A 24,800-nucleotide genomic window follows, 5' to 3' on the forward strand; every position below is an offset into this window, starting at 1 on the left:
TTTTTCTACAAAGTAATGTAGCAGGAGTGTTATAATCTATGTTTCTGACTGTAGCCGACCTAATTTATGACATTTACAGAAACACTTTTTCTCAGCTGGAGGCCTGTGGGCCAAACGCTGCCCTTTAACAACCTCACTCCCGCCCTTTAAACATCTCGTTAGAAGGCTTATTGGCCCGTTCATTAATTATATCTGTTGAGAAGCACAAAAATGTTCTTGTTTCATTATATTTCATTTTACGCTCTTTGGTGCTGATGGGTCTCTGAAGTTTGTTTCGTCTTTACTGATGTCGTCTTCGAGGATCACCAGCTAAACTGATGTTGACTCGTACAGAAATATGAATACAGTTTGTCTTGAAACGTTGACAGCTTGTCGACAGTGTTGGATTCTCCTAACTACTCTTCTCTTTGGAGGATTTCTCTTCTTGGGGTTTGTGTGTTTTCCTGTGCAGCACTAACAGCTCATCTATATCCATTTTCCTCAGCTGTTGACACAGCTGGAGTGCCTCCGTTTACAGAACATCAGCGTGGATGCTCACATCGTTATCATCATTGTGATTGTTACAGTGATTGTTGTTGCTGTAAATATATAACCGTCTGTGTTGTCTGCTGTGTTTCAGATCGTGCAGGAGTCGCCCTTCCTCACCATGGACCTGCTGGAGTCCTGCTTCCCCTACGTCCTGCTGCGAAACGCCTACCACGCTGTCTACAAACAGAGCATCAGCGCTAACGCATAGACGCACAGCGACGGCCTACAATACTGTCTACACAGACGCATACACACTATCAAACACACACTAACGGCAAACACTAAAACACAAACTAAACACACTAAACTATGCCTACAAAAACATCAGCGTGTGACAACCGACACACTGATTTAAACAATTCTACTCGCAGAAACGCAGAACAAATACAACAAAATGCCAAAAGAACATGAAAAACACAGAAAATAAAACACTGAAATTAGACAAATATGACACAAACACACACACTAGCTGGATGAAGTTGGGGGATCAGTGTCTTTATTTTAATCATTGTACTTTTCCATGATGTTGCCAGGGACCGTAACCATAGCAACACATAATATACCATATGTTTGGTTGGTATAAAAGAACAAAAATATAAATATATAGTATATATATAGTTGACACTAAAATATTATTTTCTTTTGTTGTTTTTTCTTTTGATGTTTTTTTTTCCGATGAAAGATTTGAGATTTTTTTTTTTAGCTGCCAGCTGACGACTTCTTCTACGTGGTGATGGATTTTGGATGCTTACTTTTTTGGGGGGAATGCAAATGGTTCTGATGATGTGATGTGGGTTTAATTTTTTATTTTATTTACTTATCGGAGGAGGGTGGGTCGGGGTTGAGGATTTTCCTGTTGATAATGAAAGACATGTTGCTTGTTAATGTAAGTTTACACTCATGAAAACACACACTGACAGACATCCTGAGCAGAGAAATAACACGACATGCACACTAATATCCAGACATTTCATAGTAAAAGAAACACAAACAAACAAACACACATTTGTATAACATGGTGATGTTTTCTTTCTTTTTTTCAAGCTAGTCGTAACATGAACTTTTTGTGGGTAAAGATATAATATCTGTATTCTACTTTGATGTGAACTGAACTCGTCTGTTTTTAATGTTTATGTTTTGTTATTTTTATGATGATGACGACAATGATGATGATGATGACGATTTGCCAAATGTGTTGACACTAAAAACATTATGTATCAGGGCGTGGAAGTGGAAGTGGAGTGTTTGGGTTATTAATGGGTGAAATGCCATTTTTTTTTTTTTGTTGTTTGGACGGTTTGGACCACAATAATCCGCCTGACTCTCTGCGGCAGCTCGGTTAACAGAAGAACTTTTACAGTGGGAACAAATGTTATAAAAAGAGAAAAGTACTGCAGTGGTTCTGCGGTGTCGGCTTGGAGCTGCCAGAATTATTCCTCACAGCTGTTGAGTTAAAGGTCCAGTAGGTGCTACTATTTCTCCTCTAACGGTTCCAAGTAGAAATGAAACAAAGCCAGTGCAACATATAATTTATATGGCTCTTCTCTGTGTTTTGATTTTTACAGTGGAAGTCTTGCAGTGCTGGCAAGGCCTCTACTGGAGCAGCTGGGGGAATAGTACCTTGCTCAAAGGCACCCTGACAGCAGCTGTCGAGGTTCCACGCCATCTACATGCTTGTGGTTAGACACGCAGATCAGACACAACTTTTAAAACCACATGTATCATGTTGCTTTATTCTGCTGCTGGCATTCATACGGATACTTGATGTGCACCAGCCGCCCGGAGACCCCACGGCAATTGCACCCTCTAACGACAGGCCTTCAAATTCCCAGATCAAGCAAGACACGGGAGCTCTGAGGTGGCGAACAAGCAGCCCACTTTGGCGAGTGTACACACAGTTGAACAGTCTGCAGTGCAGCGTTCTGGCACATATTAACAAAAAGGACAGAAAGCGGCACAGACGCCATTAAACCTTATATGTTACAGCACTTTTGTACTGGGAAAGTTGTCTAAATATTCCAGTTTACACCCAGGAATTCTGATTTTTGAGTGGCGTTCCATTGCAGTTTCTCGAGTTGAAGGTTGGACATGTGTCGAGCAGGATTTGTCTTGTTCCGTAGACGTCCTGAGCAGTTATAGGTAACATTGTCCTGGATCTCGGGGAGGTTGGTTTCCACATGAATGCCAGAAGCAAAAAAACATCGCTTTGTAACCGGTTAATAAATATTCTTCTCTTCCTAACTCGGTGGTTCTAACGTTGTGGCTGATCGGGTCTAAATGTGTTCGGACTTTTAACTCTCGATAGGAGCGTTTTAAAGTAAATTTAACCAATTCCTCCGCAGAGAATAATTAAAATCCTTAATCGATCTCAAACCTGTGAAAGTCTACAGAAACCTGGAGTTGCAATAAGACGAATAAAATGCATATATACACTCTGTTGGTGACGTTTTTCACTGGATTTATAGACTTCAGTGCTTAAATGAGGCAGTTACACTTTCGGGATGGTTGCACGAGACCTTTGTACGGCAGACGGACGACTTTTACAAAGTGCAGTCTGGTTTATTTTGTATTTTTTCCTCGATCACAGCATGGCGAGGGCTCCATACTGAGACACACACCTCTCCCTCTATGCCGGCCCTCTGCTATTCTACCTTTAGACTGTTTTTGGAGGCAAAGTGAGGTGATATTTTACAGTATGTAGCAGGAAAACAGTAAAATCTAGTAAAACGACGTGTCTGCACTTTACAGTAGATCCACATGTCTTATTCTGGTGTGTTTTTTAGTTGGTAGTTTGAATTCTAAGCATGTGAGGACGGATTCCACCGACACATTCTGCCATTTTGATGTGGAATGGTTGCTGTTTTTTCTTTCTAACCTCCTTTTTATTTTATTTTTTTTGTGTCTCTCTCTGATTCCACCGTGTAACTTAATGACATGAATTAAAAAAATAAACTTTAGGGCTGTGTCAGACCTGAGCTGTGAGTGTGTGCCGCTGGTTCGGCTGAGACATGGAAAAAAAACGGTAAGTGGTGACGCGTTGTTTCAACAGACCAGAAACATATCAGGTGAATACTTTTGGATTATTTCAGAATCAAACACTTTAAATACTTCCACAAATACTCTTTTCTTTTAGTTCTCAAATTAAATGCATGATTGCTTTTTAATCGAGGCAACATGGAAGACTTTTGCTCCTGTAATGTGAGAGGAGCTCTGGAAATGTTCATCTTTTATCTTCAGCTAAAATAAAGACGAATAAAAACTCCATCACTACAAAATAAAAGATATTTATGAGTGAAGTCACTGACAGGCAGAAAGTAGCAACTTACTTGTAGGAAATATTTAGCATAGTCTCAAAAAAAAAACTGTTTCCTATGTTTAGAATTGCCTTTTAAAAAAATGCATAATCAAAAAATGTGGTAAAGCAATGCTTGATTATTTATAATCTTATAATACATTTATCAAAAGTGCCCCGAAGATCTTATTGTAATCCAAAGGATTTTTATTTTATATTTTGTTATTTTCAGAACTCAATCACACTTGTGGGCTTACTAAAACCCTCCAGGTATTCTACTTAATACCTCACCACTACATTTTAGAGGCAAATATTGTAATTTGTCCTCCATAAATTATCTATATTAATACATTTATCATACAGCATCATCAGTACTTAAATTTCAGATCTAAATAAAAAGAAAGGAAATTAGAATTATTGTCCAAACAGCATATAAAGTAGTTAAAATTAGCTCCACTTTAAACAGCTCTGATAATAAAGTACATTTGTCAATATATCAATAATTATAATGACATGATAATATAACACTGACGGCCCATTCTGACAAATTAATACTTCAGATACTTTGAGTATAATTTGCTGATAATTTCCTACGAGAGTTAAGTTTTGAATGCTGGACTTCACTGAGTGTTATCATTACTTTTACCAATAATCAATGATAAAACACTTATTTCAGTTCTGCCTGTAGAACGAAGGTTGTGTCAACATTTACTCTGCACTTAAGGAAACTACTCCAAAACAAATATATAAAGAGTGATGTGTACAAAGCAAATATTTGCTCTTGTTGGTTTTAATGAGAAATCAATCTCACTCACTGCAGAGACGAGTGGCTGTAAGAACTAGACCCCCAATAACTCATACAGACGTACCTCACATGGAGTTTTTGAACATTTAAAGATAAAAACAAAGTATATTCCTCAACAACACCCGGTGCAGTCAGCTGGACGTGTATAAACACAGCATCAACTATTTATTTCATGTCAGGTTTTGCAACAAAATTAGTCCCAATGTCTTGGCATCTGACAGAGAATTACAAAAAACCTTGTAAAAACATGATTTCTGATCCTTCACATCTGCAGCAGTTGTTGTAAGACGAGGTATTTAAATCCAGTCCTGCTGTTTCCTACAGAGGCCACCAGGGGGCGCTGCAGGAAAACTAAAACCACAATGATGACATGAGGGAGAGGGGCGTGTAAATCAAGTTGGACATTAAAATAGTATACATTCTTATATTTCCAGGGTCTATTCTGTATGAAATCAATCAATTATAGATGTTACTGATATTATAAGTCACAAGAAAACAAACAAATTAACAGAAGAAGACAAAATCCAACATGAATCCTGTTTATCTGTTGATCCATCATGAAATAATCAGATGTAACAAGTCCAGTTTATTTTAAAAAATGAGTTAAAACCTGTGTTGTCTCGACTGTAAACTCACATTTCACTTTGCAGGTTACATTTAATTGTTAAAGCTGAACAAACTGCTCAAAAATACCTTTTTGACATGAAACCACAGGTGTGACTAATAACAAAAATGTTGACCAAACAATCCACATGAGTGCAGCCTTCATTAATATTATTAATAACACTGTAATTTTGCTATTTATCAAAATGTCTGCTTTGAAAAAAAAAAAAAAAAAACACTTTGAAAAAGAGCTAACAGTTAGCTTAGCGTAGCAGTTACTGTTTTTTGCTTTGTAAGGCTACAGGTGTATTTTACAGGTGTTGTGTCACCCACCTGCAAATTGTTGATCACACGGAGGATATTTTACAAACCAGAGGGAAACAAACAACCCAGAAGATTATCTCTTTAATAAGGATATTTGCCGAGCAGGTAATGTGGTGCTTCTGGAGGTTAACCGTCAACGTAAGCTAACGGTCGTGTTTAGCTAGCAATCATGAAATACGTATGCTACAAATGCTAATAGACTTTCTAACAGTCAAAATGTTTTGTATGTTTTTAATCTGGTAATGAGTGAACGGACACGCAATGGTGATAAAGAAGTAGCTTTATCTACCATGAATTTATTAGCTTAATCTGTTAGCTACCTAGTTAACTAGCAGGTGTAGTTGGCTAACCCTTGCCCCTGTAGCGTTAGCCTAGTTAGCTCTCTTGGCTACACTGTAGTAGCTAGCAGACCAGCAATTACTTTTAACTTATTTTGAATCCTCTAGAAATATTTATTTTGTGTGAATCCTTTTTTGCACATGTATGCAGTTAATCAGAATCAGAATATTATTCTTATATAAGCTTTTCTAACCAAAAGTGTTAAAGTTTTGTTTGTGTGCCACTTGTTGGATTGTTGTCAGTTTGCTGCGTTGGTTAAAGGGAAAATCATACTTCCAACTTATTTATGAACTAAAGGGCGATGAAATGTTGTTGTTGAGGTGAATGTGTTCACAGGCCAGTTCATTAAGAGTAAAACTTTTGACACTAATTGAATGTTAACTGCTGTCTTAATGATCTGAGGTCATCTCTCTCCCGCTCATCAGTGTCTTGTCATGTTGGTGAGACGGCCAAGATGGACGCCAGAGTCTGTCGGATTGTCCAGAACGTCAGTGATGCATCGGCCTCTTCTTCTTCTCCTTCTTCTTCTGCGCTGAGATCTGTCTCTCCTGCGTCATTCTTCTTCCTGAGGGTTGGTCTCCTCCTCTTCCTCCTCAGGTACAGGAGTTTTTAGGTCACCTACACACACACACACACACACACACAGACCTCACTACTTAATATAGGCAAGAAAAATGGCATCAGAATTGTATTATTAACAATATTAACAAGGTAATAATACAAAATATAAACAAGTTGTACTCAGAGGAAAAAGGGAACCCAGAACACTGTCTGAAGGTAGAAAGGTGGCAGGGTCCGCCACATACAAACAAAGTAAAACAGTATGAAACTCTGTCGTCCTTGAAGTTCAGTTTATTCAGACATGAAAACAAAGAGTTTGTTTCAGTTGACGTCCGAACACCTGCTGCTAAAATCCTTACAAATGTTCTAGTCTTTGCAAGTACACTTTTGAATAAAATGTAATCTGATTCCTCACCTTCCAACCCACCTGTACACCATCACCACAACCATCAGATGTTGAAAAAAACTCTTCCACTCCTGATACAATTCTCTCTCCTTTCCATATGCTGATATCAATTTAAATACATTTCTAATAAACAAATCAACCCTTAGAAAACAAGATGCACTTTATCCAAATCTTTGGTCACAACATGTAAACAAACACAGCAAAACTAAGGAACTGTCGTCCATGGAAGGTTGAACAGTCGTTTTATTGTTTCCAACTGCACGTCAGACTCGGCATCAACAGGAAATACCTGCTAAATCTTCATAGAGGAGCAGGAAACTCAATTCAGCTGCTCTCGAATGCCAGAAATGAATCACTTTAAAATGATTTACTCCGAGACACAGATGTGAAAAACAAACAAACACCTGGATGATGATGTTTAGAGGGTCGAAGTCCCATTTGTTTCTTTCCCTTTCCTTCTTCTTGCAGCTCCTCCATCCCATCTGTGGCCATTTAGCCTCTCAGGGGCCCCAAAAAACACCGGGACACTCATTCACAAACACAGAGACGTTTCCAGCTGTTAACGCGGTGACGGGGGGACGCTGATCTTCAAACAGCGGGGTCACACAGATGTGAGGGAAGGCAGCCATGTGATGCTATTTATTTCTGCGTTAGTGGTGCAGAAAAACGAATCACGGCGTCCTTTCTAAAACCTTTTTCCTTCCCGTTAATCTGCTACTCTCACTGTTGTAATCTCTTAATGGTTTACTCAACGCTCCGTTGCATCCCCGCAGGGTTTATTATCATTTTTCAGGTAACTATCAGACAAACCAAAACATGTTTTATGCCGTCAGAATATCACGATGGATAAAGAAACACTCACACGTTCTGTAAATGTTTGAATATAATGCATCTTTATTCACAGCCGTTTCTACACAAGCACCAACATCACCTACAGTAATTTAATCCAGCCTGATTTGAGTAACTAAAATCACGTATGTGCACGTTTTTCTGTGTGTGTGAAGGAGACGGAGATGAAAACATACAGTATTTAATGTGCAGCACGGGGAGTGAAGCCGAAGTGTGTTAATGGGGGGTCGGATGAACAGCAGTGAGGAAGAAGGAAAAAAAGTTGTTTATTATGGAGAAGAAAAAAGGGGTGAGAGCGAGGCGAAGGTGGCTATCGGGAGACGGAGTCGGGACTGGACGCTTCCTTTTTGTGGTCGCATGACAAATCTGAGAAAGATGGAGAGAGAGAGGAAGTGGAGGATGATCGATGAAAGCCACAAGAGAAAAAGAAAGATAAGAGAGGGAGAAGAGTTAGTGCTGTTAGAACAGAGCGTTAAAATGGAAACACAGTGAGTTATTAGTAACAGAGTGAGTGAAGTGTTGGTTATTCAGGGAGTTTAATTTGTTGTTGTCAACATTTTTGGTAAGGAGGGACTCAGACTCCTTGTGTTATTGATTTGGAGCTTCTGTTTCTATCTAACTAAGTTTTAATATTCACTCTCAGTCAGTACGTTTACATGCACAGCTTAGTCGGATTACAGCCATAGTTCGACTGTGCTACTCAATCAGCTCTTTTCTGCCGGTGAGAAAATCGGATTATTGGCCGGAGCATGTCATACCCGGTACGATAGGTGGCGCTGTACTGCCTCGGCATTCGAGAAAGATGGCGTACGAAGAGTGAGACGAAGCTACATCTTTGTACATTTTGTATATAGTATACATGATAATTACACAAACTAGATGTACAATGGCGCTCTTGCTTGCGGTGATTTCGGAGCAAAGACGCCGCCGCCGCCGTCGCCGCCGCCGTCGCCGTCGCCGTCGCCGTCGCCGTCCTTCTACTTCCGGCTCACGGCCCCGGGAAAAAACCTCGAGCCTGTGCAGAACGCAAAATCCAATCCGATCTGATGGAACGTATACATGCACGAGTAACGCGACTATCAACTGAATAATCTAGGTGTTTTAATCCGACTATGGGAAATCCGATCATAGTCGGACTAACCCAGTAATTTGTTTTTCTCGAGTGTCATGTAAACGCACTGTGTGCTTTTATCTCTTCAGCTGCTAGATGCTCAGAAGTTTGTATGTGTTTTGGTTCTCGGCCGGCCAGACGACAAGGAACAAGGAGTTTTTGTTTCTAGCTTTTTACGATGTGTAAATATCTTTGCTAGCGTGTGCTGCCGGTGCATGTATTTGTTTTGGATGCTCTGGAAACAGCAGGATGTGTGATCTGTGCCCGAGCACAGGCGTAAATATGAACTATATAATGATCCTGTTTGCTGTTACACCTCATTTATAATCAACAGAGAATCACAAGACTGTTTCTTAAACACTTTAAAAGTTCCCCGAAGTCGCTTCAACTCTAGTACAGCTGTGGCTCAGGGGCAGAGCCAGTCTTGTTATGTAGAGGGTCGCTGGTTCGATTCCTCTGGTCTGCATGTTGAGGAGGCCTTGGGCAAAGATACTGAACCCATAACTGCTCCTGATCACAGCCAATGTATGAATTACTGTAAGTCTGTTTAGACAGTAGCATCTGCTAAATGCCCTAAATGTAAATATGATTAATTAAGTTGATTCACAGAAAATGTATTTTGGTAATTTTTCTGCAAAAACATTTTGTGGGCTCTGCTAAAAACATGACGATGTGCTGTTTTACCTTCATTGTATTAATTATTTAATGATTTTGATGTTCAGTTCAATGAAACAAACATCACAAAGTTGTTTTAGTATCAGTTATATAAAGGATCTGATTTCTTTTTATCCAGGTGTCAGGTTTGTTCATCGGAGCTTGTTCACAGCCGCCTGCAGGCGTCGACACGAGCAGCTCAGGTGTGACAAACAGCTGAGAGACTGAAAAATCTCCGCTGCAAGAATTTTACTTTAACCCTGATTTGGAAGCTACAGACGATTCTTGTCATCTCACATCTGACTCTGTATCCGTGTAATTCTCTGAGCAACTTTAAATGTTAATTATGATCAAGAATAACTGTTTATTTGGAGATGTAGTTGAGCAAAATGATACGATAGTTGTCGTTATCAGTCAGTATAATTTGGTCAGTGCCTTCGATGTGTGTAAAGTCAACAGTACAGTCCAAATAACTGTGAATATTAAATGTTTGTAGAATGTTTTTTAGGCTTCAAACTGGCACGACAGTTGTTTAAACTCTCTAAATACTCACGAAACATAATATTATTTCCGTACGTATCGTCTTCACTCACAGCACACAACATTGATGTATTTTGGAGTGTACTGCTGAGCGAAGTGTGTACGTTTCTCCGTCTAAAAAAAACACTTTACCCCCTGAACTGTTGCTCTCTGCGACTGCTCTCTCCTGATTGGCTAGCAGCAGACCCGCCTCATTCCCATTGGCCTCCTCTGGCCCGTTATGATTACCCCACAGGGTAGCGGCGGCGTACAGCTGTGCTGTGACCGGGCTCAGCTCCTCGCCGTCGGTCTCACTTAGCCCCGCCCCCAGGAGGTGTTGCTCCACCCCCAGCTGAAGCTCTGAGGAGAGAAGAGCGCCTCGAGTGGAGAGATGCTGCAGCTACAGACAATCGATCGAGCGGAAGAAGCCCAAAATAAAAGAACTGAAATTAATTACCAACTTAAATTACAAACTGAACTGAAAGATAGAAGACAGAAAACAGTTCAGTAGCTTCGCTGACATCTTGTATAAAACATAAATATCCTGTTTGTGGCTTTAGAGGAAGACGCCAGAGAAATGTGTCTCACTTTTAGAAGTTTAGACGTCTGTTTAAGAGGGAAGGTTGTTGATTTATGATACAAAATCTTCTGCTGTCAAACTCCAGTTTCAATTACACCAAACAGGCCCACAGTTTAAGTACCAATGTGAGTTTTTAAGATTTTTCCTGCAGAGCTGTTACGATTCTATAAACCCCGACTTGTTCTTCTCGGGTCGGTGTTGAATCCAGTTTGATTTGTCGATGTCCGACGCTCAATCACGAGCTCGATCGTGAGCCAGCAGACTAAATATTAACGTAAATGCTGCCAAAGTCTGCTTAAAAATAAGATTAAAGATCCATTTCACCGTCAACATGAAGAACTTATTATAAAACCACGGTATGAAAAAACACTGAGATGATTTGATAAAATGCTTCTTTCTGATCCTGCAGTATGTAAATGTACAGTCTGGTGCATAGGCAGTTACTCCTGAAGCTATTAGCTAACTGGCCTACACACACACACACACACACACACACACTCAAGTGGGATCAATAAAAAGAAAAGCTTTTACTGTCTTCACTTCCAGGAACCAGCTCGGTGCTGCACTCTCTGGTGGAGCTGCACACACACTTATCAGCACAGTGTTTTTCTTCCTGGAGGTTTTCCTTTCTGCTCCCCTGAAACCTTCACCTTTCCCCCGCAGGCTCATTAAACCGGAGTTCCCTGTCTCGCATACGAAAGTCGAGCAAATACGAAGGCCTCTAAACGGAGAGGCTGCAGCTGCACCGCTCCTTCTGGTCTCCCCGTCACACTTTTATAAATTATTCAGCGCAGAGTGATGATAACAAAATGACAACAAAGTGTTTTAGAGATCCATCAGGCAGGTGCTCTGTGGACAAACTGTGCATAAAAGATGAGCCGCGTTGACGTCTGTCAAGTCAAGAAGCTGCTGTTCCTCACAACATCAGGAGAGACGATCCAGCATACAGATTATATATCCTACAAAACCTGCACACACCTCTGCTACTACCAACACTACGGCCAATAACAAATAATAACAACGACCCAAAAACGTGAAATGATGGTCCTAGTAAGCAAAGTCTCCCCCGTCATGGGACTAAAGAGTCAAACATACACTCGTATCATCCACAACATGCTGTAATTCATAAAAAAAAAGGACTCGTTGCAGGTTTAAAAAGCAAAATCCTTCATTTCTAAATAGAAAATTTATTGAAACAAGCTACAGATCAAAAGCAGGATCTGTAAAAGGTTAAACTCTGATTATAGTATATTCAAAAACTGAGATATAAAAGATGAAAGTCTTTGTCAAATGTGTATCTTTCTTCCCAAACAACAAACCAAGCTTTTAGAAGTATCCTCCCTTCCTCCCCCACCACCACCCAGTCGACTGAGCTGAGAAATATTGGAAACCAAAGAAAACAGAAGTGGGAGTAGAAACCAGAAATAGCTCCAGAAAAAAGCAAAGAAAGACAAACAACGCGTAATTAAACAAAACAAACAGAGCGTCCATTAAAAAAGCAAACATATAGAGAACATGTTCCTGAGGAGAGGACGGAGGAGATGAGTTTGTATATTCAGCTGCAGCAGAAACACCGGCACATGACACCACCGAGCTCAGAGTTTAGAGGAGCTGAACAAAGATCTGACTGTTTATAATAAACATACTGTAAACTGAATGTACAGCTGATGTACGACCGCAGCTGGAAAACTCCCTGTTTCACGTTTTATACGCATCAAACAAATATTTATTTGAAGTTTAGCATATTTAGTTAGACATTTTCTATTAACATGTCCCGGTCACACCTTCAGTCGACGGGTTTGATGCTAATAATCAAAATTTAAGAGACATTAAGTGTGACAAACTTCCAAAAGATACCGACAGATGACAGTGATTTATCTTTCTCTCTGCTTTCAAGGATCTTTCCACAGAGACTTTCAGGCATGTCTGCAACTGATTCTCAAACCACAAACAAACAAGATGTAAATTGTAAAATATAAGTGGCTCAGAAAATAAAGATGGCTGTGAATCACCAGACGAGCTACCGTTAGCTTATTAGCTCATGGTTCAGCTAGCCGTGGAGTCAGTGGCCCTAGAATTTTCCTGGACCAGGACCCAGAATGACAGCGAACATGGCTTGAGACCCAACAGGGACTGAACAAAGTCTTTAAGACCGAGGAAGGTAAGCTTGAAGACACGGGATACGGTATGGAGGCGATTTACAGCAGCTCCCAGCAAGACTATGAATCCGGGTTTTGTTTGATTATCAGACTAAGTACTCGTCGCCTTTACATCTCACAGCTGAAATTTCAGGGGCTAACAGACTTTCGCCTCTTGCAGTACAAAGTGGTGTTGCGAGAGCTAGCTGGTTAGCATGCTAACTTCAGTAGACATCTCTGCAACTCCAAACATGGTCACCTTTGACATAATGTCTACACCTTTTTGTTCATTTTTGTTATGTTTTAAGCAAAAATTCTGGCCATATCTGACAGATTGCTCCTTTAAGTGCTTGCGGTCGTGTCTTTTGATGTTCTGGCGTTTCTGCTGCAAACATCTCAGCTTCCAATTTTAGACGCCTTTTTAGTGGTGATTAATTATAGAAAACCGTAGATTGCAGAGGGACCTGAGCTGCACCGAGTAAATCCTCCTCCTAATCCTCTCCTCCGGGGGAAAATGGGATTTCTTCCACTTTCCATGCAAAGAGCATCTTATATACATGTTTAGACATTGTTCACGTTTTATAGAAGCACGTGAGATGAGGCTGAAAGTTTTTCTTTCGTTTACCTTTCATGGTGGGCGGGGCGTAGGTGCTCTGCTTCCTCTGAGCGGCCTCTGAAGGCTAACAGGAAGACAAAGATTCAGTAAACGACGATTTAAAGATATTTTAAAACCAAAAACAAAGGATATAACGAGGAGGAGCTGTTGCTTAGACATAAAAATAAATATCCATCAGGAGACAGGAAAGACCGTGTCGTCCTCTCTAATCTCATTAAAGTGACACGGCATCGACTTTCCAGACAAGCCATCATTTACCCGGCCCACTGTCTGTCCCCTGACGGTCTGCTGCGACCTTTTAATGACAGGAGTTCACAAGAAATGTGCAGTAACAAGAAAATATTGATTAACGTGTCTGCGCTGATGTAGTCATGTGTAAAATGGAGGCTCTTTGCTCACGCTGGTTCACTCTAAAGTGACTCTGAACAGATCGGTGTTTACCTGCTGGTATATCTACAAATTCTGTGTACAAACAACATTTATACAAACCTGTGACTCTCCGCTGGCGTTGTGTTGATCTCCAACATCTGCAGGAGAGACGAGACAGCAGCAGTGAGATATTTCTGTTTTCACTGATTGGTCATTAGCTTATTTTTATGAGTAGATGGCTCGTCTGATCTTCACGGTCACGTTAGCAATCACAAACATGCTCCGGCTGGGTACATTTTCAAAATAAGGGCACAAAACTACTTGGTTAAGTTTTGGATAAGATTGTGATTTCACTAAAAATATCTTCTTCATCACCACCGGCTGTCCAATCGTCAGATTGTCTGCTGTTCCCGTCATTATCTCTGCTTCTACTTTTTGTGGTAACCGTCTTCCTCACACGCTGACCTCTAGTGGATCGATGGGTCTATTTCACCGTTTGACGTGAGACTGTGCGGCCAAATTCCTGATTATATGAAGCAGCAGGCGACTTTAGTTGGTACTCTCCAACTTCCAAAGCTTCTTTGTTGCCATTGTTTGCTGAAGATGGCTCACAGATATATAGTTTGTTTCTTTAGGGTAAATTATCTCAAACAACACGTGAACTCTGCTTGTGGCAAATGTTCCTCAAACGGGAGAAAATATTGCATTAGTTGGGGATTATTTTCAGCAGCGGATTAATCCATATTTGTTCCTTTTGTGAGTATTTAGGGCAGCAGGATGGTGTTTGAAGGATTGATAGAGGAACTTGTCGCCCAGTGTGACTCTCGATCGGCTCTGTGTCGATGTTTTCAATCTCAGTTTTTATCTCTTGAGGAGCTCGAACAAAATACAGGAAATCTTTCTTTAAGAAAAACCAAACAAGAGTCCCAGAGATTTCCAGTAGAAGTTAAAACGTTAAACTTTAAGAAAATATCTGCATTTGTTGAAGACAAAATACTGAACATTCAACAACATGAGACATAACAACTGCATTTTTGTCACGCTGATCTTTTTTCGTTTCAAGGCGAAGAGTCGCGTCTTGTTTTCACAGCTGCCAGCTGGTTTCCACTTCAGACCGTCAGTGGCTGATTAACCAAGAAATAAAAGAAAAGAAACTCTGAGATTTGTCGCACGGATCAAATTTAAATGAATAAAGACAGAGAAGAAGATGCTGAAGATGTTTTATGTCCGTTTGTATGTTTCCAGTGTTCCTGCTTGTGTGTGATAGCAGCAGAATAACAGTCTCAGGTGCCTGCAGAGCGTCTCTACTGGAACCAGACTCACTGAGCTGAGCTCACAAAATGGAATCAGGGCGATTATTCAATCAGTCAGTTCCTGTGTAGAGGGATTTATAAGAGCTGAGAGGCAACACACACACACACACACACACACACACACACACACACTCTCTTTAGGCATCCATCAGTCCAGCCTGAACACTGAGATCACTTACCAAAAGCTGCAGCACAAATCTAATAAAGGCTCCATTATAGCTGCTGCTTTTCAGCTCTCGTCTCTCGTCTCCCCCTCTGCCTACACCCCTCTCTCTCTCTAACACACACACACACACACACACACACACACACACACACACACACTCTCTGTCTCTCTCTCTCTCACCTGTGCCAGGTTGTCTGTAGATCTGCAGAGTCGCAGGAGTCGGTCTTCTGCGACGGATCTGAGGTAAACACACAAACACGGACATGATTTCATTGCTGCTCCTCAAAAACATTTTTAAGAAAATAATCTCCAGTTCTCGTTAAAACTTCCCTCTGATCCAACACAGGTTTGATAGATGTAGAAATCTGATGAATTCACCTCTTTTCTTTGTCCTTCAGTATATAAACATAGATTGTGTAACCTAGCCATAAACATCTGTTTATGTCTCTAAACGTATTTGTCTTATTTGTAAGAACGCTGATTGGTGAGTTTCATTCCCAACTTTGTGATTGTAGTTGGGAATGAGACTCAATAAATCAACTTCCTTGCAAATTAGAGCATTAAATTAACAGCAGCAAATGTTGAGCTAACGACGAGATAGTTTTAGTGTCTTTTACAGTTCAGGTACAACTTACAACACCTGTCAGGAAGGTACACTGCCCATTTTATTGTTAACAAAAGGTAGTGCTAATCGGCTTTTGCAGATTAGGATCCAATAATAATTGCAGTCAGTTGATTCTATGTCACTCTGCTCCCTGTTTTAATCTGCATTTCTTAACATCTGTCCATGCCGACTCTCTTTTGTGCTTCGTCCTGTAGATTTGTGTGTTTGCTGTCTTGACATCTTTGGGTATTCAGCAGTTGAAACACCTGAAATAGTGTCCTCGTTAATTAGGCTTAAAAAAAACACACAATTCAGCTCATTGTCCAAATTATACTAAATTAAAAGTAACAACTGGAACTAATCGCTGCAACTCTTCCACCGTAAAAACACACGATTACACTCGCCGCTGCGTATTCGTGCGTAAGTTAATTGAGAGCGAGTCGTTAACCGCCTGAATTCTTCTGGCTTCGGTTTATTGTGAGTATTTAACAAACCATTCACAGTTTTATTACCAAACTAAACAGAACAACATTCCCACAAACCGCACTGCAGCGTAAAGGTGAGAGCTAACAGATAAACGCTCAGTTGTTTTTATTTTTCTGACTGATTCTTTGTAAAAAGAAAGCTGGAAAAGGACATTTTAGATCAGTTTTCTCAACATTAACATGAGAAACTTGAGCTAAAAATGACACTTTTGCTGATTACTGCAATACTTCCAGCCTTAATAACTACAATAACAAATGGAGCCAAAGTAAATATCAGATGAAACTTTACAACAAATCATTTCTGTTTGGCTCTCAGCTCCCAGACGAAGCTAACGACACTGCAGGAATGTAAATGCTCATCGTCATCCTGGATGTGGAGACTCGGTTTACAAGATGGTATCTCATAAAACCAGCGCTTAAATTTATCTTTGACTTCCTAAAGTGTTGACGGTTTCCAACACAGGGGCCTCTCCAAACAGCCGACGAGGGGCCCTAATCTGTCACTGTTCATTACCAGCTTCAGCTTCCGGTTTCCCAGTCGAACAAACAGTTCATAAAGACGTCAGAGAGGCAAACGACCGGCGTCCAACACTCACGCCTTACAGAGAGCTGCACTCCAACTCCATGGTGCAACATATGAAAGACCGGCTTCTGTTTCCTGTTTTTTACTGTAGGCGCCATTCAGAAGTAGACTTTGTGGTGTTCTGCAGATTTCAGGAGTCAAACTGTCCTTTCAACCTCTCTGACTGGCTTTTTCTACTCTTTACTAAAAGAAAGATCTGTTGGTTTGTGATTGGTTTGTGGGTTTTTCCTCTCTAGAGAACAGGCGTGAAACTTGTTGCAATCAGCTGCAGATCATCCGTAACGGGGGGTGAATTCGTGCACAGCCTCATTTTAGATCAACAGCCAGTAAAGAAGGACTGAAGAGGAAGATTTGTTTTTGTTTTTAAGACATTTAAAACACTAAAAGTACAGTGAATATTTCAAGAAAGCAGAATAAAACCGAATTAGTTGCGTTTGTTTGTATTAGATAGTTGACAAAAGTGTTTCAGGGGCGTGTTTCTCGCTTCATCTGCTCGCAAACACACACATAACCCCCTTTAAACTCTTTGACAATACTCGTGAAAACAAACAAGCTCATAAATGTGTCACATGCACATCATCAAACACGACCGACCCATTAAACACACACACGCCGTCACACAGATACACAAGCTTCGGTTTTCACAAGACGCACTTATGCACACACACGCGCTGATCTGCACCCACACACAGAAAATTCCAGACAAGACTCCCAAGATCAGATAGAAGCCTCCATTCAGCCTCCACATGCGTGAACCTCACACACACACACACACACACACACACGGTGGGGTAACACTCACATGTTCGGCGGCCTGAGGGTCCAGCTGTCCCTGCAGCGGAGGTACAGCAAACTGGATCTTCTTCGGACTGCTGGGCTCCATTATTACTGACTGAGAGATGGAAAGAAAGACGGACAGAAAGAAAGAGAGAGAGAGAGGGAGAGAGGGAGTGTGTGTGCATGTGTGTGTGTGCGTGTGTGTGTGTGTGTGTCAGGGAGGGAGGGAGTAAAGAGGGAGGGAGGGAGGGAGTGGTCTCCTCCCGACCGATGGGGTCCATTATCACTAATTGACAGACTTAAAGAGATAAAGAGTGAGAAGCCGAGTCATGACGGGAGGTTTTTCCGAAAAATACACTCTGATGCAGAATGAGAGTGTAATGAAGTCAGACGTGTTAATAATTCATCTTTTTGAATCGTTTCTCGCTCTAAAAAAATCAAAAATGAAACGTTCAGACTGATTTCTGATGCTTTACTTTGCAGCCACATTCAGATCGGGTCGATGTGAAACCTTGAAAGTTAAGAGTGTTGGCTTCAGTTTAAGTGCTTATTTATCTTCATCACGGTTACGCTGTTTTCATTTTCAAGACTGAAAAGAAAATATGAGACACACAAGAGTCTACAGACAAGATCTTACAGCTCGTTGTGAAACAGAACGGCCAAACTGGTCGTTATTATAGATCTTAATGTCCGTCGCTGGATCGGATTCTGGGTAAAACCTAAAATCAGAACTGGAGGGAAGAAGCTGCTCTGTGGTCTGTTGGTACGACACTAAAGCAAATATTAATCTTACAGAAAAAGCGCTGTGCATCCTGCAAACAACTGTGTTAAAAGTGAGAAATACCTTTTTTTTAAAAGTAATTAAACGTCTGACTATCACTTGTTTCCATGACAGATACACATGACAGCCAAGAACAAGATCTGGTATAAAGTAAACAGGAAATCAAGTGTTTTTTCCTGCATTTCACATCTAAAGATCGCACATTTAAAACCACATCTCACTTTAAATTGGCTAACAGATCAAAACTCTAAAACACAACAACCTTGCAATCCAGATTTATCCCCCCAAAAATTATAAATTCTCTTTCTCTTTGCCATTTTTTGAGCCATGGTATTTTAAAAGTACTATTTATGATTCCCTCCAATACAACCCAACGACTCTCACGTTAAAGTTCTCTGAAACCAATAAAACGAATGAGATTTGTCATATTTCATGTTTTCAGTTAACTGTTAATTTCCTTTATTTTTTATTTCCCAGCTCTAAATCCTGTTTCAAGGCTTCGTCCACTCTGCCAGCAATAAAAATATGCCTGTAAAAGGTTTTATTTCTATATTTTTATTGCTTTAAAAAGCCGTCCAGTAAACGTATTGAGCCTTTAAGTCAGGACATGAAGTACGCAGCGATGTAAACTCCCCTGAGGTTGATTAAAAACTGCTCAAGTCCCAGACAGACGTCAGAGGAGATGATGTCATCTTCATAATGGTATAGCTGCAAACCCGAGTACCTACGTGTTCTTCACATTACCTCCATTGTTCAAAGATTAACGGCAGTCGTCGGACTCGAGAGCTTCTGGGGTGTCGAACGGGAGGAAAAATGTATACAGTGACGTGGAAATCCAATCGCAGGGATTCATAAACTGAGATCAAGAGTAAACTAAGTGTGTAGTTGGAAGTGCGGTCGGCAAAAATACTTTTATAAGAGCAATGAAACTTTTTCTTTATACCCTCTAAAACGGGGATTAATACTTGATGTCAGAAAAACAAGCGAAGGTAACAAGTCTGACTTCCTTTTTCAGTTGATGTTACGCCGCATTACATCATTTAAAAACCTCTCTTGTGTATACTGCAAAATCCCACTTTTAAATTAAGTTCAGTTTATTATGCGCAGCTTCCACAACAGATTTGCACAACCTCAATCCGTTTGTGCATAATCAGACATTTTGTTCAGGAATCAGTTTGTTTATTTAAAGAACAAACTCTGGTGGCGTTTAGCGATTCTCCTCGTCTGCAAATCAGAAGGCCACAATAATATATTTGTGTTCGAGTGTCGGGTGTCGGAGTGTACCTGAACGCAGCAACTGGAAGAGTTTTTATCACTATATTCTCGTCTCTTAACTGCACATCAATAATAATAATATCACCGTGGCTATAAATAAAGCAGAACCTGTTCGTCACTGATGGGTTTCCAATTTTAAACTTTAAAACCTCTGCAGGGTCACTTTAAGAGATTTAAGTTAAAAGAAATGTTTTAATGAATGAGAATATCGTCAGTTTTTTCTCAGGATGGAAATCAAAACGTTTAAAAAGAGATTTTTCTGTTCGACTCAAAGCAAACAGGAAGTAAAGAAAGAGAAGTTCTGTTTTTACTTTCCCTCTTTGTGAATGCATTTTCTGCCCCCAACTCAGAGAGCTGCATCTTCTGACATCAGTGTGTGTGTGTGTGTGTGTGTGTGTGTGTGTGTGTGTGTGTGTGTGTGCGTGCGTGCGTGTGTGTGTGTGTGTGTGTGTGTGTGTGTTGGCAGTGGTGGTGGAAACACTCTGTCTCAGTGGAGACATCTGGAGAGACTTAGCGGCTACTGTAGGTGGAACAAACCACACGTGCATCTCACAAAGAGCCTCTTGTTTTCCTTCTTCTTCGTCTTGTGGTTGGAAACTGTCCACCGCTGCTCTGTGAAGGTGAGACACAAACGATTGTGTTGTCTTCAGCAACAAGCACCTGCTTTTTCCAGCTCGTATCAGCTGCTGTAATGACCGGCTTCCTCTGCTCAGCACACGGCGTGACGTCCAGGGTACAGATGTTTGAGCTGCGTAAAGCGATGTTTACGTGATACCGGCTCTTTATTTTTCTGTCCCTAAGTTACACCTGAAAGACACCTGAGACTCATATTTTATAATAAATCAGCAGGTGATTTGAACAGTTACAGCCTCTTGGATCAATATTTGTTTTAGAATCAATTAATCAACATTCAAAACACAACAGAACTACCCGACCAACAATCACGTTCAGAAGAAAGTGTTCTATCGATACCTGGAATTCAATACCGGTCCCATTCAGTACCTTTTTCCCGGTACTTTACTCTCTACAAAAAATTTAATTTCTGTTCTAACCAGTTAAATTATTCACTTCTAGTCTATCTGAGTCTACTTATAGTAGTATTAGTCTACTTAGTTTTGGGGAGAGTCTCTCTCTGTGAACTCAGGTTCTGAAAATTGACATCAATTGATTTAATGTGAAACGGCACTCAGTAGTAGCGACATAATTCAGTCGGTGCCCTTAAAAGCACCGAGTTTGATACCCAACCCTTTACATAACTAATAAATATATGATAGAAATGTCTCCAAAAGATTCTAAATAAATATATAAAATACAGAATGACAGTAATCGTCCTCTCGAGCCACTTCACTGGTGTTACTGAGTGATGAAAGTCTTTTATTTTGAAATATAAATCACAGCGATGACATCACTTTACTTTCTTTGACCTGTTTCCTGTCACGCTTCAGTTTACTGTCCAAGAAATGTTCACATTCATGACACGACGTCTACTAAAGACAAACATTACGAGACAAAGTGGCCAAATGTTAAAAATCAATTGCAGACATCTGTCCTTCTGCAGAATGACCCCATTAATAAATTATTAAATGATTTCCTGTAATGTGACACAGTCGTTCGTAGACCCGACACAACACGGCAGCTCTGTGCAGGAAGTGGATACTTTCATTCATTTAATGCAGGGTTGATCTTCTGTTTCTGATTGTTGCAGAGCTTCAAGCTCGAGTCTGAACCGGCTCTGATGCAGCATCGTCTCACTGTACCTGACGACACAATCAGTGGCCTGTAAACACTAAATAATCTAAATCTGCAAAGTAAGTAGTGCTAAAGTTGTGAAATAAATGTCCTGGAGAGGAAGAATGAAGAAGCAGAAAGTGGAAATACTGAAGCAGAAGTATGTCAACATTGTGATTAAGAACAGACTTTGTAAATTGTACTTTTATTTCATCTGTCCTTGATTTCTAATAATCAGGACAGCTCTCCTTAAATGTTGAATGTCGTAAAAGATCAGATTCATACTCAAAACTCAGACACTGTTTCTACAAATGTGTCCCAAAAAATGGTTTCAGCCTTTATTGTAAAACACAAATTATGCACAAATGCTGCAGTGATGCATACTTCATATTTTCAGGGTGTTAACACCTGTTTTTGTCAGTTTGAAGTCTGTATACATAGCAAAACAAATGAACAAGAGTTTGTTAAAGATGATGAAATGTTCTTCAAACTACTAAACCTCAGTGTTCATTCAAGGCTCGTGACTTCGTGTCCCTGCAGGGCTGTTTATTTATCTGGGTAAGTGTCCACCTCCGTAAAGACTCCAGTGTGGAGAGTAAGGAAACTGCATACTGTAACAGTACCAGCACAGATGTGGATCTGCGAGTGCCTGCAGATGTGTGTGTGGTGCCTGCAGGTGTGTGTGTGGTGCCTGCAGGTGTGTGTGTGGTGCCTGCAGGTGTGTGTGTGGTGCCTGCAGGTGTGTGTGGAGCATCGGGAGGTGTTGCACAGGAAGTGTGTGCGGCGGCGGCAGCAGCAACCTTTGACCCTGAGCTGAGAGTGGAGGGAAGTGTTGAGGCTGTTGTTGGTGGTGATGGTGTAATGTGAACGGTTGCCACGGTAACCCTGTCGGTGGATGCAGCAGACCGTTGACTCCGTCTCGTCCTCTTCCTCCAGAACTTTCCTCCGAATTTTCCTCCTGTTGTTCGACAAAGAGGAGGTCGCCGTCGTCGTTTGTCTGTGGCAGCACCTGCAGGCGGAGGGTGGAGACGACCGTCTGAGGGCGAGGCAGGAGGGTCAGAGGGGCGAGGTGAGGAGTCAGGGAGGAGAAGGAGGAGGAGGAAGACTTGACAAGTGGTCCTCTTCGAGTCACCGCCTTTGTCCTGCTTTGGTCCTTCTGGCTCTCCGACGCTCCTCCCGTCTCGTCTCCTTCGTCAGCGTCTCCTCCTCCAGATTCAGCCTCAGCAGCAGCAGCGGAGGTCGTCTGTGTTTCAGGCTCGTCCGGCTCTTCTGATAAATCCTCCACAGAGCAGCTGCTGCTGGAGCTGGACTCTGCTTCTGACTGCCAGTCCGCCTCTGGTCCAGAGTCCTCTGCTGAAGAGCTGGAATCACCGCCCCGATGAGGCATGGAGCCGGCCCGCTGGTTGTAGCAGGCGGCGCAGCGAGTCAGGCTGAGCTGGACGGAGATCAGAGTCAGTCAGACTGTCGGCAACTTGTTAAGACTTGTAAACAGTCAGTCACGGGATCGTACGTTTGATCTTGTGTGTATCTTTCCACGGCTAATCTCTCTTTGTGAACATTCGGCCTCGACCTCACTCAAACCCTACAAAGGTTACCGAGGTTACAGACAGAACGACTTCTAAATAACGATTTCACAACGTCGAGAGAGCAGGATCTACCTGTTCAGTCCGTCTAACTTAATATTTAAAGGATTCACTCTCTCCAGCTTTGAGCGGTTAAAGTTACTGAACATGTATCAGCTTCACTGTTTACTGATCTGCTGCATCGCTCCGGTGATGAAATACTTCTGGTTAGGTGAAGAAATACAAGCTGCTGGTTGTGCAACGTACGAATCATGTCTTTCTGTTTTTTTCTGGGTTGTTATCCGTAGTATGGTTTAATTAGTTTTTTGGTGGACGACGGCCTCAAACTCTTCCAGGTTTTTATACAGTAACAGAAGATGTGCAATTTGAAAAATCCAAGTCCTTAACAAACTAAATAAACTCTCTTTGCAGAGTACTATACTGTCTTACTTCGGTCAAATGTGGCGGACCCTGCCACCTTTCTAACTTCCAACACTTAATTTCCTCTGAGAACAGTTTGCTTGTTTATTCAGTTTGTATTATTACCTCATTAATATTGTAAATATTTAAACTTCTGAGTTTGAATTTCCTCCCCAAAACGACATAGCGCCCCTTTAAACGACAAGTTCAAGCTTCTTTCTTGTCTTAGCTGCTAATTTAACTCTCAGGCTCGTACTGGTTGTACATTAAAACACAGTATGGTCCTTTTGATCATCTCTACCTGTCGAAATTATGTCCTCTATAAAATGCATTTTAATCTAACAAAATGCTTTAATAGTCTGAGACAATTTGTTTCAGTGCTGAGTTCTCTCTTTGTGCCTTTTGTGTGATGGGAAACTAATGACATTTCAGTTCCATGTATGAATGTGAGGAATGTTCCTCATCACTCAGCACGTCTGATGTTTTCTTTGCTCTGTTGACGCGTCAGTGGGTGTCACATGCTTCGTATGCGTCATCATTCAAATCTAATTCGAAAGGACTTTGTTGCATTTTAATCATTAGAACAAAACAGCTCCTCCTCCTGAGCCAGGCGTGCACATTTTTAGAAGTAACAAAAATCTGTAATTTACAACAAAGACTTTTTAACTCAGGGTGTCACGTTAATCACAAATATCTACCTTTGGTTGAGTCGGACTGTCGGCACATTGTTCCTCCGCATTCATCCCGACACCCCGCAGAAACCTGTTTGCAAGGAAGCGCAAAACAAAACAAAACATTCAGGTTTAATGAAGCAACTTTAAAACACAACAACACAGAAACATTTCAAGCTACACAAAGAAGGAGAAACTTTACCTCTTTCATTCGCGGTTCCCAGTTTTAATGAATATCCATCCTGGTGTTCTCCATCAGGCTCTCAGTTTGCTGCAGGTTTTAAAAAAACAACCACTTTTTAAGTTACTTGTTAAGTGAAGCGCTAAAAAAACAACAGCTGGTAAAACTGTCAAAATGTTGCATAAAAAGATAAGATAAAACTGCTCAGCCCACACATGAAACTCAAGAAAAAAATCCTGGTTTCATGATGTAAAGTCGCACAAACACTTTGTAATTACAGCCTGAGAAGTTTAAAGCAGCGTGAATAGAGAAAACTGGATCCAGGTGCGGGTACCTCAGATTCACGGTGCTTAAGTCTGTGTGTGTTTCTCACCCAGACTTGTTCTGTCTCGCCTGCAGGTCCAGGATGCAGCCGGGCGGTCGGGGTTTGTGTCGACAGCTGGCTCACGTACCTGCATTTGTTCATCTAGATGAGACGTCCACGCCCAGGTGAGTGTGCGTGTCTGTTGTCTGAGAGTACACAGTGGGTCGCGTTCATTTTAGTACCATCACTGACGAGA

General features: G+C 41.1%; 3 protein-coding genes across 12 annotated transcripts in view; 1 reads left to right on the top strand and 2 right to left on the bottom strand.

Moving 5' to 3' along the window:
* The window catches only part of nckap1 (NCK-associated protein 1), a 35,077-nt gene extending 31,579 nt beyond the window's left edge, over positions 1 to 3,498 (top strand). For 5 of the 8 annotated variants that reach the window (XM_030441218.1, XM_030441219.1, XM_030441220.1 and 2 more), the window contains one exon: positions 620 to 3,498. In XM_030441218.1, the coding sequence (XP_030297078.1) occupies positions 620 to 736 (117 nt within the window). In that variant the 3' untranslated portion in view covers positions 737 to 3,498. The remainder of the gene's footprint in view (positions 1 to 619) is intronic. The other 3 variants (XM_030441221.1, XM_030441223.1, XM_030441224.1) reach the window with 1 other exon arrangement.
* Positions 3,499 to 7,730: 4,232 nt separating this feature from the next.
* ppp1r1c (protein phosphatase 1, regulatory (inhibitor) subunit 1C) lies at positions 7,731 to 17,824 on the bottom strand. The gene is made up of 6 exons (XM_030442847.1): positions 17,648 to 17,824; positions 15,354 to 15,411; positions 13,815 to 13,852; positions 13,335 to 13,389; positions 10,145 to 10,351; positions 7,731 to 8,073 (listed from the first exon to the last, which is right to left on the bottom strand). Exons 1-6 carry the CDS (start codon positions 17,726 to 17,728, stop codon positions 8,018 to 8,020), a joined length of 495 nt encoding a protein of 164 aa, XP_030298707.1. The 5' UTR covers positions 17,729 to 17,824; the 3' UTR covers positions 7,731 to 8,017.
* Positions 17,825 to 21,705: 3,881 nt separating this feature from the next.
* Positions 21,706 to 24,793, bottom strand: LOC115596980 (uncharacterized). 3 transcript variants are annotated; one of them, XM_030442492.1, is made up of 4 exons: positions 24,614 to 24,793; positions 24,262 to 24,330; positions 24,087 to 24,150; positions 21,706 to 22,836 (listed from the first exon to the last, which is right to left on the bottom strand). In XM_030442492.1, the coding sequence occupies exons 3-4, from the start codon at positions 24,125 to 24,127 to the stop codon at positions 21,957 to 21,959; spliced, it is 921 nt and encodes a 306-aa protein (XP_030298352.1). In that variant the 5' UTR covers positions 24,128 to 24,150; positions 24,262 to 24,330; positions 24,614 to 24,793; the 3' UTR covers positions 21,706 to 21,956. The 3 variants fall into 3 exon arrangements, with proteins under 3 accessions (XP_030298352.1, XP_030298350.1, XP_030298351.1); XM_030442490.1 differs by having other exon boundaries at positions 21,706 to 22,841; positions 24,614 to 24,788; XM_030442491.1 differs by having other exon boundaries at positions 21,706 to 22,841; positions 24,575 to 24,788.
* Positions 24,794 to 24,800: the final 7 nt, after the last annotated feature.

This window comes from Sparus aurata, chromosome 15 (assembly GCF_900880675.1).
Source record: "Sparus aurata chromosome 15, fSpaAur1.1, whole genome shotgun sequence".
Classification (NCBI taxonomy): domain Eukaryota; kingdom Metazoa; phylum Chordata; class Actinopteri; order Spariformes; family Sparidae; genus Sparus; species Sparus aurata.

What these genes read in the sequence shown, in the direction of transcription:
- ppp1r1c (XM_030442847.1), bottom strand. Translation starts at nt 17,728, where the DNA reads ATGGAGCCCAGCAGTCCGAAGAAGATCCAGTTTGCTGTACCTCCGCTG. An exon ending in ACCCTCAGGCCGCCGAACAT is followed by an intron (nt 15,412 to 17,647) that starts GTGAGTGTTACC and finishes TGTTTACCTCAG; the next exon opens with ATCCGTCGCAGAAGACCGAC. An exon ending in CTACAGACAACCTGGCACAG is followed by an intron (nt 13,853 to 15,353) that starts GTGAGAGAGAGA and finishes TCTCTCCTGCAG; the next exon opens with ATGTTGGAGATCAACACAAC.
- LOC115596980 (XM_030442490.1), bottom strand. Translation starts at nt 24,131, where the DNA reads ATGAATGCGGAGGAACAATGTGCCGACAGTCCGACTCAACCAAAG. An exon ending in ACAGTCCGACTCAACCAAAG is followed by an intron (nt 22,842 to 24,086) that starts GTAGATATTTGT and finishes ATCTCCGTCCAG; the next exon opens with CTCAGCCTGACTCGCTGCGC.